General features: G+C 38.9%; 1 protein-coding gene across 2 annotated transcripts; it reads right to left on the reverse strand.

The window, feature by feature from the left end:
• Positions 1 to 2,845: 2,845 nt before the first annotated feature.
• On the reverse strand, positions 2,846 to 18,959 carry klhdc4 (kelch domain containing 4). 2 transcript variants are annotated; one of them, XM_077597360.1, is made up of 15 exons: positions 18,717 to 18,959; positions 18,431 to 18,522; positions 18,229 to 18,307; positions 18,015 to 18,113; positions 16,460 to 16,596; positions 16,288 to 16,380; positions 15,219 to 15,381; positions 14,142 to 14,220; positions 13,856 to 14,064; positions 13,469 to 13,691; positions 12,993 to 13,172; positions 11,642 to 11,770; positions 10,909 to 10,982; positions 9,377 to 9,467; positions 2,846 to 3,382 (listed from the first exon to the last, which is right to left on the reverse strand). In XM_077597360.1, exons 1-14 carry the CDS (start codon positions 18,813 to 18,815, stop codon positions 9,417 to 9,419), a joined length of 1,707 nt encoding a protein of 568 aa, XP_077453486.1. In that variant the 5' UTR covers positions 18,816 to 18,959; the 3' UTR covers positions 2,846 to 3,382; positions 9,377 to 9,416. The 2 variants fall into 2 exon arrangements, with proteins under 2 accessions (XP_077453486.1, XP_077453485.1); XM_077597359.1 differs by lacking the exons at positions 2,846 to 3,382; positions 9,377 to 9,467 and having other exon boundaries at positions 10,716 to 10,982.
• Between the last annotated feature and the right edge of the window lie 490 nt (positions 18,960 to 19,449).

The raw sequence follows: 19,449 nt of genomic DNA on the forward strand, positions 1-19,449 counted from the left end.
TCCGGCCCACATGAAATTGAGTTGACGTTAATGCGGCCCGCGAACCAACCAGAGTCTGACACCCCTGGTCTAAATTATGGAAGATATACTTTTCATTGCACAACTAAGAAAATATTGTTCAATTTGCCATATCTACTGAATTTATTCATTAATAAATAATACAGATTTTTCTTTAGAAAATATTCACCTGTTTGGAATTTGATATTTGCAACATTCTAAAAGGACTATAGAAAGAACAACAACATTCTTTTAACAATGCTTAAAAAGCTCCAACAATGACCATTGAACAATCATCCATGCTAGCAATTAGGCACAACCTCCGTCAAGTTTTACCATTCCTCCATTGTCGCAATGCTTTTTTACTTCTGCTCAGATAACACTGTGGCTACTATATGCCTTACCTGACTGCCAACTACCATACAACTTTACGGAAGCCTCGTAAAAGATTAACAAGCAACAGACATCCAAAATGATAAAGCGCTGTGCCTATAGCGTACATAAATCGGATACGAGGTACCCCAAGAATTATCTGGGGGAGTGCAGTTCTTTCCCGCCCCAAAGCCGAAAAAATGGTTTCTGAATGGATTAAAAAGCCTGAAGGTAGGCCACCACTCCCAGCTAATTATTTACAGAATAAACAAGCAGACATACGTGATCTCATAAGGCAAGGGTGTCAGACTCGGGTTGGTTCGCGGGCCGCGGTAACGTCAACTCGATTTCATGTGGGACGGACCATTTTAGATATAATCTTTAGATTTTTTTTATATGAATGGATTAAAAGAACTGGATTAAAAGCCCTGAATATTCAGTTTTTTACAGATCTAACTAAAACAATGTTTATTTTAGCTTTTTTTAAATATATTTTTAGATTTTACAAAATGATTTTTGAACTAAAAACACAGAAAAAAAAATATTAAAAAATGACAATTATTGATTTAAAAGGAGGAAAATCAGGAAATTTAATACACATCCATACTCTTCATTTTAATTTGATCCTAAAAAAGAAAGTCGGCACTCATGTTTTACTTTCCCAGGCCACACAAAATGATGCGGCCGGCCAGATTCGGCTCCAGGGCCGCCACTTTGACACGTGTCATAAGGTAAGAGTAAGCTAACACTAGATCGGCTAGACACCGATTCAGCGTGTAACCCGCCTCCGACCCAAAAGTCAGCTGGAATAGGCTCGCTCCATCACCCTCCGCGAACCTTGTGAGGATAAGCGGTTCAGAAAATGAATGAATGAATGAATAGAGGCTAACTCGTGAGCTCTTTTGTCTAACTTGTATTTAGAGGCAATAATATTCATAAAACTGGATAAAGTTGTCGTCACTGTCATCGAACATTATATATTTATAGGATAACATCACTAAAATGTCTAAGTATAGCTATTTCATTAGCTAGTTAATTAAATTCATGTCCTCATTCTGTTTGATGAGTGTGCTCACATGAACAAGTTTCTCTTTTTATGTAAATGCAACATTCCAATAAGCGTCTTTAACATTTATCATCATTTAGCATCTTGTAAACAGACACCCTACACTTAAGAATCCCACGCCTGTGCTTGCTATACAAGTTTTTAACAAGTCTAGGGAGCAGATCATGGAGGAGGAGCAACTCGGTGTCTGATGTTAATTGGGTTGATAAAGAAAATTCGGATTAATCAAGCATTTCACTGAAACATCTCTCAATATGAACACTGTATCCTATAACATTGCAGTACATTCGAAGATGTAGAAGGGGACTCAGTTAACTAACTAGAAAAATTCAACTAGTTTTGAGATACCGTGACCGGACGTTTCGTCAAAAGACGTTTGGTCCCCGGATGTTTGGTCCCCGGACGTTTGGTCCCCGGACGTTTGGTCGAACGGACGTTTGGTCGAACGGACGTTTGGTCGCCGGATTCGCTCGCTGTCAAATTATGACAGAGGGTTTACTGTTGATATTTTAATATTAGATATGTAGATATTAAACTCACTCTCTCTCTCATGATTGTAATTTTGAGAGCTGGTTTCAACAGTAACAACCTGGCGACCAAACGTCCGTTCTACCAAACGTCCATTCTACCAAACGTCCGGTCGACCAAACGTCCAGGGACCAAACGTCCAGGGACCAAACGTCTTTCGACGAAATGTCCGAGAACCCACTGTACCTCAAAAGGTACTCGGACGTTTCGTCGGAAGACGTTTGGTCCCCGGACGTTTGGTCGACCGGACGTTTGGTTGACCGGACGTTTGGTCGACCGGACGTTTGGTCGACCGGACGTTTGGTCGTCCGGACGTTTGGTCGACCGGACGTTTGGTCGACCGGACGTTTGGTCGACCGGACGTTTGGTCGAACGGACGTTTGGTAGAACGGACGTTTGGTAGAACGGACGTTTGGTAGAACGGACGTTTGGTAGACCGGACATTTGGTCGACCGGACGTTTGGTAGAATGGACGTTTGGTAGAACGGACGTTTGGTAAGAACGGACGTTTGGTAGAACGGACGTTTGGTAGAACGGACGTTTGGTAAGAACGGACGTTTGGTAGAACAGACGTTTGGTCGCCGGGTTGTTACTGTTGAAACCAGCTCTCAAAATTATAATCATGAGAGAGAGAGAGAGAGTTTAATATCTAAATACCTAATATTAAAATATCAACAGTAAACTCTCTGTCATAATTTGATACAGTGCCATTTAAAAGAGATCAACTTTGAACAACTGAGCCTTCGAAGATGCTTATAAGGTTGTACATCATAAAGGCATCCACTTATTTCCAAGGAATTTCTTCATCCCCTTTCCAAAAAGGTGGGTTTTTTTGGTTGATGTTATTTTGGCCTTTGGATTTTTAACTCGTTTTTTATTTTATTTTTTATATTTGTCAATTTTCTTTAATCATTGTTATTCCACCTTTTGAGGGGGGAAATATCAACAGCTCCTTGCAAAAAACAGTAGTAATATTTATCTGTTGGAATTATCTTTAAAGTGCTTTTTTGACTTAGACATTAAAATTGAGGTACATAGATCTCCCCTGCAAATGGCTTGTGACCAGTCTAGGGTGTAGCGGCAAATTAATATTTGAATATTAAAATAAATTATAAAACTATTAAGATAAAAAAAATTATGTACTTACTCAATTTTTTCTGCTCTGTGGGAACAACAGATTTTAAAAGGGCAAAAATCTGCACATGGTCCATGGGAAAACAAAGCAATGGGGCAAGGACTGATGACTGATAATGGCCATTATCAAAGACAAGGCACTGTCAGGAATTATTCTTACTTGTTATGGATGTCGGGTCCCCAAGAGACAGCTGATGTTTAACTGTAACCAGGCACTTCAATGACGTTGGAATTGGGAGAGATCCCTGAAGGGGCTCTTTGTTAGCAGCCTGGTTGGAAATCAACCTACAGAACAATAAAAAGACAAATTTAGCACTGGGAAAGAAAACAAGTTAAATTTCCCTCAACGCCTCATCAGATCAGAGATATAAAAAGCACAACTTAAGACTCCATATGCTCTCCATTAGCTAACTCGGAACCAAAAGTCAGCCATTAGTTAATGTTATCAACAATCAGCCCAAAGGCAAAAAAAAAATGCGCACGAGAAACGATGCAGTTGCTTCTTGAGTTTGAGTTTGATTTATTTAATAGAGGGACAGCACATATTAATGAACATAGTCATATTCATGATAATGAACATATATAAGTAAATATGTAAGATTGTAGCCGAGGGCTAATTTCCATCTTTAGTCCCTTGAGCAGGTTGAAGGTAAACAATGACACATATACACACACACACACAAGAAGCATTTTTAAACAGCATTGTGATCACAACTTTGTTCATCTAACAGCCAGGCTTTAAGATGATTGGCGATGAGGTTCAGAGACGGAAGTTCACATTATGGTAATCTGTATTGAGTTCCAGGTGAGGCAAGGACAGAGAGGGTGCTTTGGCTAAATGTATTCTTTTTTAAAGGGAACTACACAGTCACCTCTGGAGCCAGCACTAGTTGATCTGTTGGAATTTCATTCTGAGCCATTCACAAATAACAAAGGAGTAGCAATTTTGTTCGTGTCCTTATCAAGAACAAGAGCAACAATAAGATCAAAGTAATGGTGAGGAAATAGCAAGCGAGGGCCTTCATTCATTCGTTCATTTTTGAACCGCTTATCCTCACAAGGGTCACGTGGGTGATGGAGCCTATCCCAGATAACTACTAAGCACCAGGTGGGGGACACCCTGAATTAGTGGTCAGCCAATCGCAGGGCACAAGGATGTCCAACCAGGTTACCATGCATGTACATATTTGGGATGTTTGGGGAAACAGTACCGGGAGAAAACCCACAAAAGTCTGGGTAAAATATGCAAACACAAAGTGAAGACCGACCTGGGATCCAACCCTCAAATTCAGAACTGTGAGGCTGACGCACTAACCAGTCAACAATGGGGCTGCCCGTGTTTTATACAAGTTTAATTTTTCAACAATGGGTGACAGGTCATTTTAATGATAGGAACTGTTCAATTATAGTATATATGTGTATACATATATGTGTGTATATATATATAGACACACATATATATATACGTATATATACGTGTATATATACATATATATATATATATATTATATATATATATATATATATATAAATATATGTATATATATGATAATTTTGGCATGCTGTTTGTTTCATTATCATGAGTATGACATTAATTACCAGTCCATTTGCAGAGTTATGAGCATCTGAGGCTGGATCTGATGCAGACAGAAATACAAACAACGTAAAAATCGCTCCCAGAAAGGATTATCTACACAAGTACAACCCTTCCTCTCGCAACAGTCATCCTGCCTGTGTCCTTGTCCCTGTCTACCAGCGTCTTGGGAGTACTAAACCCATTCCGGACCAGATTACGGTAATAAAATCACACTGAGGTTAGGGATTAAGGTTAAGGCCTCTAAACATGCTCGTGGAAAGAAGAGAGATGTGTAGGGGAAGAGAGGGATGAGAGTGGCACAATGGGATCATGAGGAAGAACATTAGAAATGCATGTGACTGAATAGAGAAAACCATGACATCATTCATGTTAATTCAATTAGAGCCAGGGGCTCACTGACAATGTTCACAGTGTCATTATCTTTCTTTCTTTTTAGGAGAAGGGTATAACTGCATAGGCAATGTTATGAGAATTGTTTTTAAAACATTGAATTTAATCGCTTTTGTAGTCAAGAAAAGTAGGCTACAATAGCTGCTGTTGTGTGTGCAAAACTGGTCAAACAATATACATACCAAAATACTTAGCTGAACATCAGCTATTGATCAAATACAATACACCTTTATGCAAATAGGTTACAGATTATGAAATGTGATTTCCTAAATATATTTTTATATTTGGTCTCTTAAACCTGTTGTACCTATGATAAATTGTTAGGAGATCAAATAAGACTTTTTCATATTCTTACATCTTTGCACACTTTAACAAAAAATGTGAGCCGTCTACGGTTTGGTCTTAAAGAACCAATATGCAAGACTGGTGGCCAAAAACTGGACCTGAACCAGAATCAAAATATTGACAAACACTTCCCTTCCTCTTTAGGTTGCCAGATAAATGAAGAATCATGCTGGGTAATCATGCCAATCTGCATTTCAATTAGAGAAAATGGCTAACAAACTACACATTACTGTTACCAATAATTATGTGAACATAGAGCATGTCTAGTGTACAATCTGTGTATTACATACCCATAATTAAATGACTACTTACGCAAGTTTTCAAATGTAAGGGTTTCGAACTGCACCAGCATTAAGTTGGTGCATAAATTAAAAAATCATCTGTTGGTGCATAAATAAAAAATTTAAAAGTCATTTAGAGAAGATAGTTAGGTTAAAAAAATGGGCTCCATGTATCATGTTTCTTTGCACAATACTGAAGAACTGTGCTTTTTTTCAACAATATATCAGCACACTGACTACCGTATTTTCTGAATTATAAGACGCAGTTTCAATGAATGGCATATCTTGGCATTTCTTTCATATATGAGGTGCACAAGATTATAAAATGCAGTAGTCGTAGTTGTGGTGGTTTTGGTGGTGGTGGTAGTAGTAGTAGTGGTAGTATTAGTAGTTGGGGATTGTGTTATATAGCCACTAGCACTAGACCATAAGTGTCCAGACCAGTCGCAGTGGGTGCAGGTTTTCATTCGAACCAAAGAGGATACATTTTCACCAATCTGGTGTAATCAGTTGATTGCCATCAGCTAATGCTGCTGGTTTCAGAGAAACCTCATTGGTTAAACTGTCTATGCTGGATCCGTTGCAATAAAAACCTTCACCCATGTTGGACCTTTGTGGACTTGGATTATAAAGCGGACTGCCAGCTTTTGAAAAAAGTCTTTTAGTTGTGCCTTATAGTGCGGAAAATATAGTAATAATATATTTCACATGGTAATGCATTACCAGCATCATCAAAATGTCTTTTCCTGTCTGTATTCTCCCCCTCTTGCTACTGTGACAGTGAAATTTCCAGAATACGGGATGAAAAAATGTATCTAATCTAATAAAGAAAACAAAAACGATTTTATTCTCCACCCATTTTACCGACCAACATATGGCCATGCGTAAAGACTATCCATCAAGCTATCTTTGCCCTGGTGAATGGACCCAGTTGCTACACAACGTTAGTAGGAACATAGGAAAATGAATGTAGGAAAAGTTAATAATATGTCATGGTACACCGTACATCATGGTGCAACTTTGGTGTCTGTCTGTCATCAGTTTTTTCTTCTTTCCCATTGTCTCAATTGTTTGAAGGCATTGCCAATGGCATACCCTTGTTTTGTTTCTATTTTTTTTCATGACTTGTCATTCAGATCAAGGTTTTTTTTTGGTGATACCGTAGACAACGTTAATTCGTACTATTAGAAAACTGGAGCAGCCTTATTTTACGTAGCCTACAGTGTGGCAAAGAATCAATCTCTGCTAACAACCTAGTCTTAACCAGAACTATTTGCAAAAAAACATGTTTCATTAATGGCTATAGAAATATTAGGGCATATAATGAATAATTGAAGAGCAAATCTTACATAATTTTTTGCTTTGGGTCAGATTTTTGGCAGATGTTCGGGTTTGGCTCAACTTAAGATGTTTTAGTAATTTTAACTATACACTCAAATTTAACCGCATGCACAGATGAATAATATTAGCCAATATTCATGCTGTCAACTGGTAAAAATCAATGGAACAGTTTCATGCACAGGCAAATAATTTGTCGTCTCCCATTAAATGGTCAAGATTATTACTTTCAGTCCGAGAACAATAACATTATCGTATACCGAAGGTGCAAAATCAGTTCTTTCCTTCTCTCTCTCACTTGGACACACACACGGCTTGTACATCTATGACAAATACTACGTTCCCCTACGTCAGTGGTGTGCTCTTTGGTTATTTATAACACCTTTTTTGTCTCAGAGTTAAAATTAAAAAGGGGTAACGCAGGGAGGCAAGAACAGGGGCTACGATGGGAGGGAAGTAAGGCAGGCTCATTCTCATCCATCTCTTTTGCTTCTCTATTATTCATCAGCTTCTTCTCATCCCTCATTCAGCATGCTGATGGAGAATAAAATAGGTCAGAGTGGGATAGACTGGTGCTCAGACTGATGTCTTCACTGAGACACCGTGCACTTTGCCCTCACTACCTTGTCTCAAATTAATCTTTTCTCAGTCTCTCTTAACTCCTCACTATATTTTCACTGCAAGGATTGTTAATTCAAGCATGAGGTTGTGATATTAAAATACATGAACGTTGCAAAATAACTTCGATAAGACCTACCGTATTTTCACGACTATAAGGCGCACATAAAAGTCTTACATTTTCTCCAAAATAGAGAGGGCGCCTTATAATCCAGTTCGCTTTATATATGGACCAATATTAAAATTGTTATCACGATAAAATAAAATAAATCAGTCGATAGGGTACACATTCTCTACAGCTCTCACAACTACGGCAAGCAGCCCCCGACTCTACTATTTTCCCTGTAGAAAAAGTACTGCGCAGTGACTGCTGGGATATGTAGTTCTTTTGTCAATACATCCAATGGATGGTGGCCTGTATACATCGAGATCAACACAGCTTGACAAAGCATGGAAAGCAGCGTTGGAAAAGTTACGCTAGCTACTAGCTAGCTACTAGCTAGCTACTATTTGCGAATGGATTGTGGCCGCCTGGACGAATGTATAAAACTCAGAAATTTAGGACTTTGATGGATTTGTGGGTGATGATGACGTGAGTATACATTGTAAAATGGCTAAATAAAGTACAACCGAACTCAGTTTTGCTTCCGTTGCCTCTTTAAAAACGTGTTTTTAGCGTGTGGGTGTAGCGTGTATGTTTTGCCATGCCTGGCTGCGTCTATAAAAACAGTGCGTCCTTTGTGTGTGTAAAATACAGAAATAGCACCCGTTATTGACACTGCGGCTAAAAATACGATACGCCGTATAGTCGTGAAAATACGGTCATTTTTATATATATTTTTTAAATGTAATCAACGCAACTGAAGCCAACTAAGAAAACAACAGGTTTTCTCCTGTGAAACGGGGAGGAGTCTCGATTATGTTTTGGGACTGTTTTGCTGCATCTGACAGGGTTTCCTTCATTTTGAGCAAGGTTACGTTTTAAGATTAACAAGAAATTATGTTGAGAAATGTGAGGCCTCATGTCATAAATCATGGTCTCAGTCTCAGTCTCAGGTCAAGGGTCTTCCAAAAGGAGGACAGCCCATAACAAGCCAAAAATAGCCAAGAATGAGTAAGAGAAAAGGACCAGACTATACTGAAGTGGCTTTCTATTAGCCCTGATCTAAACCCCATTGAAAATCTGTGGAAGAGGCTGGAGCAGTGTGTCAAACCACTGTAGCGGTTGAACAGCGGCGGCTAAGGTTTATTGTCATTTAAAGATATGTTTTGAGTGCCTCAAAACATTGAGCAAAAAATATGAATAAGATTCATCATTTTTGTTCAGGCATGCTTCATTAGTTTTTCTTTAAATAGAACGGAAATACAAATATAATGGCTGATTTTGATTGGTTAATTTTTTTATTGTATCTATTGTTACAGTTAGGGGCGAACCCCACTAACCTTGTGAAGATAAAGAGGTAGGAAAAATTAATGAATAAATTAATGTTACTTTTGGAAGTTTCAAGTGATTTTAGTGACCCTTGTGGATTTTTCTTTCATTAACAGAGGGGGACCTTGATTTTTTTCCACGGGAATATTTTATACAGCTCAACACAAAATAGCACATAATTCTGATGGAAAGCATAACAAACCATGTAAGGCATATAGTAACAGGTGCTTTGGTCAGATCAGACAATAGTAGATGCTATTTGTTTTTTGTTTTTTTACCTAATTGGAGAAGGTGGTCAGTGTGTGTGGTGGATCGGCCTTAAGACACCACCCTCACATGTTGGAAACCATGCTTAGAAGTGGAGAAAACCTGTTGAAGGTTGCAAAAGGTGATTTTTTTTTCAAACAAACGTATATCTTTTAACATAAAACCAAGTGTCTTCGTCTCGATATGCAAAGCTGGTAGCGAGGTAGTAACTGCAGCCTAAAGTGGCACTACAAAGCATTGACGCAGGAGAGCTGAATTTCTATGTGCACCACAGTTGCATAACATTTTCCAAGACTAATCCACTATTTAAAAACAATATGTAGAAAACATCTTATGGCTACTTCTGATCAGTAATGTCTATGTCAGTAATCTGTATTTATTTGAATCCAGTGTGAATAAAGGGACCGTATTTTCTTTGTTTAGAAAGAACCAAAAATGTCCTTGCATTTTCATGCATTTGCTTTACAGTAAATATTTTAAGTCAATAGTCGCCCCCTGCTGAGGATCTTGAGTAATGTATGTATGTGTATGTGTGTTAATTAAATAAATAAGCGTGTTGCTGAAATATATATATGTATATGCATATATATATATATATATATATATATATATATATATATATATATGCATATATATATATGTATGTGTATATATATATATATATATATTTATATATGTATGTATATATTTCAGCAACCGGCTTATTTATTTATTAACTTATTTATTACCTATTTATATTTAAAATGTCTTTTCCTGTGTCTGTATTCTCACCCTCTTGCTACTGTGACAGTGAAATTTCCCAAATATGGGATGAATAAAGTTATCTAATCTAATCTAATGCCGGTTGGTTCAATCATTTGAATGAAGACGAGGTTTGACAGGTGTCAACAGGACAGAAGAGAGGTTAACATGCCCGCTTTGCAATTCTGAGATTGCGGAATCAATCCCTCGTAGTTTCGTGCTTTCCAGTGCTTAGATTGCATGTTTTCTTCAGGTAGTCGGGTTTCCTCCCACATCCCACAAGCATGCATAGCAGATTGAATGAGCACTCAAAAACTGTACCTAAGTAGGAGTTTTGCATCCATGATTGGTAGTTTCTTTTTGCCTTCCAATTGGGTGAAAACAAATTTACGGTGTACCCCGTCTACTTCCTGTTATTGGCTGGGCTAGGCTTAAGCAAACCCGTGACGCTTGCGAATAAACGGCTCGGAAAATGGTGTTCACCCCTGTTATTGAAACGTGCTCATATGTCATGAATGTGTATTTTTACGTAGATTACGTGTTCAGTGTTAGATACATCATTACCTAAATAAATCATTTTGTTATTGACAGCCTGCTTTCATGTCAATATTGACAATTTGCACCATAAATTTAATGGCTTTTCTGGCATAACATTTACATTGTGTATTTTACATGGCATGGTTAAAGTCTCTCAAGCGCCATCCAAGTTTTCTTCATAGAACACTTTCGCCATAGCTAAGGAAACCTTGGCGACTTTTTTGTCCTTGGCATCAGCACCCATGTTGGTGCGTGCAAGTCCTACCCAGTAGTGCTCCGTGCGGGCCTGGTAATCTGTCAACGTCTCCCCATCCTTTACTGCCGGGTGCTCATCTTCATCTGGGCAAAGACAGATTCCATATTTGTGGATTTTATTTAATGCTGCGTAGATCAGCTCATAAACCAAGTGGGAACAGCCTGCCGTGTCCTGCGATGGCCCAGCTCGGCTTACAAAGACACGTAACAGATGAAAGGTGTCAATATGAATCATCACCTTGAAACTGCTCTGTCTACTAAAGCCAGTCTTGCATCTCTATCTTTTATCACTCCAAAAAAATTGTGCTGGAAGGCGAATAATCTTTTTTCTGTAGTGACGAATTTGGCTGCCACAAAATGGCTTTCTAACACTGATGTTAATTACAAAATATCAGCAGTTTAGTCATGAGCCATCATGATTTTAACATCTTTTGGAAGCAGCACGTTAGATAAACTTTAAATGTTTATACTTTTTAGGCTGTTTATTGTTAAGGATTTCTCTGCTGTTCCCATTGTAATTATGTACTATATAGGCAAGAGGCCATGTTCGATGAAAATTATGTTAAGATTTTGTCATGTCTACGTTGGATATTTTATAACAAGTTCTATTTCCATTTCAAACTGTGACTTTCTTGACAATTGCTGCATTTGTAATGTTCTTTGCAGGTGTTGTTTAAGTGAAAAGGGACAACGCTGATAATAGTATACTTTTAAAAGAATATAAATGAAAAATAATCCCTTGCCTGTCTGATCAGACTCCTCTTCTTCTTTCTCCTCCTCCTCCTCCTCTTCCCCTCCCACTGCTCCTGTTGCTGCCTCCTCTTCCTCATCATCATCTTCTGACTCAGACTCTTCCAGCCATTCTTGGGTCTCTAAAGAGAGTGAATCATCCAATCCAATGAAAACTCAAAACGCCACCACCAGGCTTCCTTTTGAGGTGGACTCATCATGTTTCAGATGATTTTGTGTAACTTTTAGTCTTGCGCAAGTGCTAATACCATATTATATACTTTTTGTTATTTGGAATTCTTAATTACCGTATTTTCTCGCATATTGACTGCCTCCTCGTATAAGCCGTACCCTTAAAATAGCCTTAAAATCGTTGAATTGTACGATTGCTCTCTCATAAGACGCCCCCTAGTTCACAATTTCCACCACCATATTCATGGTTTTAATAGGGAGTACAGATGTGTTACTTTGAAGGGAAAATCTAAAGAAAAATCATCGCACGTGGTATTTCTGAGATACTGTATGAATCGAAAGGATCGGCTGCCGGATTGCACATTCCGAAAGGGTGTGGCCTGCACGTAGACAAATTTAAAAAAGAAGTCACGTGAACAGTACAACCAGGAAGTGTGTCCGTAGTGCTCTAGTTTTCACCAAGTCTCTGGTCTGGGTGCAATAATAGCATGAGATACACATTACGCAGGTATCAAGGCTGATATTTTAACGATCGACCGCAAGACCTTCGATCAGCGTTAACAACTATTGGGATGTGCTGACATGGTAAACACTATGAACACATGTATCAAGGCTACTCGTGTCTGGCCAGTCAGAGCACATTTAACTACAGTAAGATGTCGGCGCCCTGAGCCAGCAATGTCAAGCACAAGTAAGTGAGTTTTTCACGTTTAATGCAAGATACGTTTTTTTTCTTGAATTTAGTTCATAGCGCTTCGTCTTTGTCACCTTGCAGTTTCGTGCATGTCAAGTCAAATTTGTGCGCATATAAGCCGTACCCTTGATTCAGTCATCATTTTTTTGAGTTACAAATACATATGTGAGAAAATATGGTACTCACAATCGGAGAGTATTTCACTGGCCACTAGAGGACAGTATCTATCTTTGGGAGTTAAATAATAGTACAGAGAGGGTTTTGAAATCCCAAATAATATTAAATAGACACATAAACGCTGTCCCTATATCACGGTAATGCACTTATTGCGGCATGTCCTGGATCAAACCTATTAACTGCGATAAACGAGGTATTACCACACTCCCTGTTACCGATGTCATCTTAGTGCCAAATCAATATTAGTATCGGTATCAGTGCAACACTGTTAATTTCCGGACTTTCCTAACTGGCTGACTCACTTGGATCCATGCCAACTAAGACCTCCCACTGGTCCATCTTGTGAAGATCCAGACAGTAGAGGTCGTTTAAGGTGAACTGACGACTGCCCACTTCAAACATGCCCCCGTAAAGGAAGAGTTTGCCCTGGCGCACGGTTGCCATGGCACTAGACCTTGGGCTGGGCTCCACCAGAGTGGATGCTGAAGGGAAATGAAGGAAGAAAGCAATTAAAAGAACATCACCAAAATGTGTCCTTATTTGGATCTCAGCTACATTGGCCATCTGGTGTCAGTGAGATTCTTGCGTATAGCAAGAGTTTTACTGTCAAACTAGAACCAAGGGTAAACTGATCCAAACCTCATTTGTCTCTGAAAATCAATAGTGTTTTTGCTTTTTACGAAAATGGGAAGCGCAGGAATAGAAAAGAAATCCGCTATCATCTAATCGGTTCTCAAGGAGACTAGATTGTAATTCTGTTGTGTGTATTGGGCTGTACCATCCTCCTCTTCATCCTCCTCCTCCTCATCATCATCAATGGCCTCCTCCGCCTCCTGAGCTCCAGGGATTACTTCCTTGATGGTCATCACTGTGCCGTCCTCTGTGACAATCTCCTTGATGACCTCGATGGGGCCTTCGGAAGCATCGGCTTCCTCCTCCTTATCTGCTTCGGCTACGTTCTTCTTCCCTCGCCGACGTTTTTTCTTCTCCATTTTGTTACCCTGAAAAGATGATGGAAATTGCGTTTGGAGAATCACAGAATTGTGACTCAGTTTCCAAGATTCAATGAAAATTCTCACAACATTTGACCAATCAAACGGCAACAGGCTGTCATGTGGCAATCAATGTCACGGACATTTCATTAGATCACATGACAGGAGCTCACCCTAAGTTGTCCAGGATACCAGCGGTTCTTCACCGTGTCATACAAGTAGAGGTCATTATAGAAGTCACCCTCCAGCGTCTCATCCTCTTCTTCGTCACAAACCCCACCGAACAAGACGGCGCGACCTGCTGGGCCCACTGCCATGGAGAAGCCTGAGCGGGGAGGCGGTTTGTTTCCTGATGGGCTCAACCTGGACCACGTCCACTTTTCTGTAGGTGTATTTGACAATGATACAAGATTTAAAAAATAAATAGATAAAAATTGGACGGTTCTTCTGTTTTTGTACCTTGGCCATCTTTACCGTCTTGCTTGAGGAGAAACATGTCAGAGTGAATTGTTCCCTTCTCAATGTCCTTTTTGTGTTTCTAGGTGAACACAGCAGGGTATTATGGCGTTGCAATTAAAATTATCATGGCGCCCCGTTTGTGTCAGAGGATCTGAAAGTCAATCTGTGTCCAAAGTTTGACCTTGGAACAAAGAGAAATACAGTCATACCTTGACATACGAGTGTCCCAATATATGAGAAATTTGAGATACGAGGAAAATTCCAAGCAAATTTTTGCCGAGAAACGAGACAAATTTGACAAACGAGTCTACGATGCGGCCATCAGGTTGTCATTTTCAAGCTGCGCAGTGATATTCATGACGAGAGAGAGGGGCTTCGTTTAATATGGATAAAGGAGAAACAGTTAGCGGAATCTGCGAGGACTTGACAGTAAAGTAAGCGACTGAGAAAGAGGATACTTCGACGCCAGTCCAAGTCGTGGCGGGTTCGATAACTTTAAAAAACGAACTGGGGTTACACTCAGCTGTGAGGCACGGGGGAAGCAGCTAGTTCTAACTCGAACGCCGTAGCGGAATACATTAACACCTTTGCCTCGCTTATAGCACAACATGGTTGGTTATACATCCATTTTTAAGTGTGTGTATCGTAACCGAACTTCAATTAAGTTAAATTTAAAGTTTGTTATGTTACGTAGTGCCACAAAAGTGTAACGAACCGAACGTGTCAAATCTGTCTCCTCTGCTGTTAGCTGCTACCGTCTATCTCTAAGGTAGAAACTTTGCACTGTACTGTAGACAATAATGTCACAGTTTATTGCAGATCATAACCACTACATAGGTATTTGTTACTTTTTGAGCATAGGTGGTAAATTAGAACAAATAAAAACATGTTTTTCCATTGTAAAATTCTATTTTAGGTGGGGGGGGGGGTCCAGAGGGTGGGAACAAATTAATTTGAATTTAGTTAATTTTTGTTGGAAAAATTGATTTGAGATATGAGCTCGGTCCCGGAAGGCATTAAGCTCGTATCTCAAGGTATTACTGTAAAACAAAAACAAAATGAGGAGCTCACGCGTACCTGTTTTGAGTATCCTCCATAGATGATGACACCGGAACTATCGGACGTAGACGTCATCTGACAGGCGGATCTCGGCGAAGGGCCCACTCCTGACACGGAGAGGCGCGACCAAGAGAAAGTGTCCAGAGAGAACGAGTAGATGTCATTGTAGTAAATAAAATCTCTGTGAGGGCGAAAAACGTCAATGAGAAAGAAATGAAAGAAAGGCATGGAGAAATAAACTTTGTATTCGCAGAGTTGGGGTTAAAATCAGAATGTAAACACACAAAATAAATGACTACACCTCATTATTATCCTAAGCTTTTCTCAGTGAGTACAAGTTTTAGAATGTTGTTGATGATTCTACTAATCCTCCATTGGTTCAAATTTGTAATTTAGAAATAAATGACTAAGTTCCAAAACCATTTTCCAATGAGAAAAAAACAAAAACAAAAAAAACATTAAGGTTTTTTTGAATTTTATTTTAAGTTTAAAAAACTGGAATAATGGGGCCAGTTTAAGTTATGTGGGGACCTTAAACGGTTCACGGCAGTGTTTCATTTTTTTCCTCTTTCTTAAATTATCTCAGTAAAAAAAATTCTGTCTGTATTCACATTGGACAAATTGGTACAATCGCCCAAATTGTGTGAGTATTTTGAATTATAGGTATATTATATAATTGCAAGTTTTGATCCAGAAGGGATACTCAGTTTAGTCTGTTTTTTTATTTGGAAATAAATGAAGATTACATCAAAAAGTAGTGTTTGGTTCTTCACTGTGGTCAAAGTAGTACTAGGGCCACACAATTTCAATGGTTAACAAAGGTTTTAACACTTGTTCAGACTTCAATTTTCTAAAAATCCTAGAATATGGATAAATATTGGTTAATGAGATTCCCTTTAGCGCAGCTCCATCTAGCGGATGCATAATGAAACCCCCTAACCACTACTTCTATTGCACCTTCTAATACAGTGCCTTATACATGGAAATCGTTTTAAAATAGACCATCTATTATTTGCACGCCTTATATTCCGATGGATCTTATAGGACAGAAAATACGGCATCAGAGTTATGAGTCAACAGTTTCCACCTTGTGCTCTCATGAAAGCCTCCAAACACCAGCAGCTGTCTTCTACTGAGTGCCATTCGGTGGCCACTACGACCCGAAGGACCGCCAGGCGCTCTAGGAAGAAAAAAGTGTTTAAAAATAAAAAAGCCATGTCTCAAAAGCAATAGCCTGCCTTTAAATTAGTCCATCATACTTGATATTCTCCCAGGTATGTGTTGCAAGGTGCAACACCCAAAGGTCCTTGTAATGGTAGAATTGTTCCCCATTTGGGGAAGCGAATTCTCCTCCAAAAATCCACAGCTGGCCCCCACCTTGAGAGACTGCTAGAGCCTGATGGAGGGGGTGATAATGTTGATCAAATTTTGTCATTTGGTTATACAGTGGTACCTCGACATACGAGCAATTTGAGATCCGGGTAAAATTTCGAGCAAATATTTATCTTGAGATACGAGACAAATTTTGATATACAAGCATACAGCGGACGCGAGAGGCTGCTCATAAGAACATCATGGGCACTGTCTCTCTCCCCGCAACTGCCTCGTGTAATGTCTTTACGAGCACTGGGCAAAGCGTTGCATTTTTTTTCCCAGTGTTTTTTTTTTCCCGTTAGTCTGTGCGAATGGCGGAGCGATCGCTAATACGAGAGTACCGTAATTACTCGAATATAACACGCAGATTTTTGCTATATAATTAATTCCAATAGATGGGGGTGCGTGTTATAATCAATAACTAAAATAAATTACAAATTTTCGATCGAAAAAAGCATTGTCAAACTCACTTTGACGCACGGATTTTACGTCATCTCGTAAAGCCGACGCACGGATTTTACGTCACCTCGTAAAGCCGACGCACGGATTTTACGTCATCTCCTAAAGCCGATCGAAAATCGGAAAGCCGAGACCACCACTGCCCCCCTCTAGCCTCGTACTCGTCTCAGTTCACCCTCTCTCAGTTCAGTGTTATAATCAATAACTAAAATAAATTACAAATTTTCGATCGAAAAAAGCATTGTCAAACTCACTTTGACGCACGAATTTTACGTCATCTCGTAAAGCCAATCGGATGATGTGTTGTGGGAGGAAGAGGAAGTGGATGAAGGAAGCGTGGACGTTGATAGGATTCTCAACGAAAGACAAAAGCAAACAACCCTCGATAGGTTGCATCTGAAAGTCAGGATGGAGGCGGGGCAAATAGAGCCAACCAGGGAGAAGAAAGGTATCAAAATTAAAAACAAAATTTGAATTAAGTTTAGTGTAAGGTTAGATTAAATTTATTTTTGAGTGTGTCTGCATCGTAATCCAAGTTAATTTAAATGTTTATGTTGTTACGAGCGCATTGCCGTGCAAAAAGTCCCCCCCCCCCCCCCCTGTCCGTCTCTCTATCCCCTCCGCGAAATCCGTCTAATTCTAGTACTATTAAACACATTTTAGTACTATTAAACCACTAGTTATTTGTTACTTTGTTAATTAAGATGGCGAATTAGAACAAATAAAAATGTTTTTCCAATCCAATATCCTGTTTTTGGTGTTTTTTTCAGAGGGTTGGAACGAATTCATTTGTTTTTAGTTCATTTCTATTGGAAACGTTCATTTGTGTTAAGAGTAAATCGACATACATGGTCAGTCCCGGAACGAATTAAGCTTGTATCTCAAGGTACCACTGTATAGCCAATCGATATCAAGATGTCAATCTGTGCATTGAGCCATTGCCATTGCCATGTTTTAAGTTTGTGGGTGACTAGAACAAACCTGGTGAGAGCATCGTGGAGGAGGCGGGTTGGGGATCTCTGACTTTATCCAGCTGTTTTTCTTAATGTTGTAGAAAAACAGATCATTGTACAAATATGTCTGCAAAAAGGAAAATAAGAATTTAGATTGAAGATTGGGGACAGACAGAAAGCAAATTATGCACGATCAATTAAGTATTATTACCAGAAGTACATTTAAAAAGTATTTATATTACCTTCTTCCCATTGAAGAATTCACCACCAAATAGGATGAGCTCATCTTTCTCAGGATGAGCAGAAAGGGTGGCACTTAGCCTGGAAATGAAAAGAAAAAATTAGGCATCACATTTTGTGATTTGCTGATTAATTGCAGTGCTTGGAAAACCATGTTAACTTTTGAGTGGTCGTTTGTTTTGGCTGAGGACACTAAAGTCTCACCTTGCTGATGGAGGTGGACATGCAGTTTCTACAACCTGAGTTTTCTTGGCATCCAAGCTTTGAAATTCAGCAATCAGAGCTTCCAAATCCTCCTAGAAAACAAGCACAAGATCTTATTTTATAATACAAACAATGCTGTCAAATACTGTTGCACAGCAGCGAATTAGTAGGGAAGGTTATAAATGTACTTTATTTTTTATTGCAGTATTTAACTTCACTTTGGACACAACATGGCTACAAAAGATGAGTAGTGTTGTTATATTACAGCAGTGAAAAGTAACATCACCTCTTCACGTTTGGACCTCTTGGAGACCTTTTTTTCCATTTTGGCAGCGGTCTTTTCTGCTCCCTTCACCTTCTTTTCGTTTCTGCCTTTTTTCCCCATGACTGTTGGTGTATCTATTTAGTATGAAGTGACTAAAATGTTAAATTATCATTCATAAAAACATCCCACATGTCGTGTTGAAATCCAATGCTGTCCAGCATCAAGTGATTTTACTTTCGGGATTGCAAGTGGAAAAATCTGACAGCACCGTCTAGCGGGTCGGAATGGTATGTCAGTAGTTTAGTACACTTGTTTTGTTTTTTGTTTTTTTGCTCTTGTTTAACCTCTCTTTGTATTATTTCTAGGTACATTTTTCGTACACTGTAAAAAAAAAGCATAATGTGGCATTGAGAGGAAAACGTATGGAGTTTAAAACGAGTACAATACATATGGTTATGCACCAGGAAGCAAAATATACATAAAAGAATGTAAGAAAGTTATGTTAAATGAAACATGCAAGTGTTTTTTTTTTCTTGCCCTTTGGTTACTACAGGCTATAATTAACATTTGTTAGCCTGATTATGTACAGCAAATCGTGTTTCCATTAATGGTTATTTTTTGGTTGATTGTTTGTTTGTTTGTTTGTTTTTAAAAATATCAATAAAAATATATCCTGAGGTAAGAATAACTATGGAACGCAAATATAAAGCTTTCCCAACACAAGCAAGCTCTATTCTCTGCTGAAGATCATTAG

This window comes from Stigmatopora argus, chromosome 3 (genome assembly GCF_051989625.1).
Source record: "Stigmatopora argus isolate UIUO_Sarg chromosome 3, RoL_Sarg_1.0, whole genome shotgun sequence".
NCBI classification, from domain to species: Eukaryota; Metazoa; Chordata; class Actinopteri; order Syngnathiformes; family Syngnathidae; genus Stigmatopora; species Stigmatopora argus.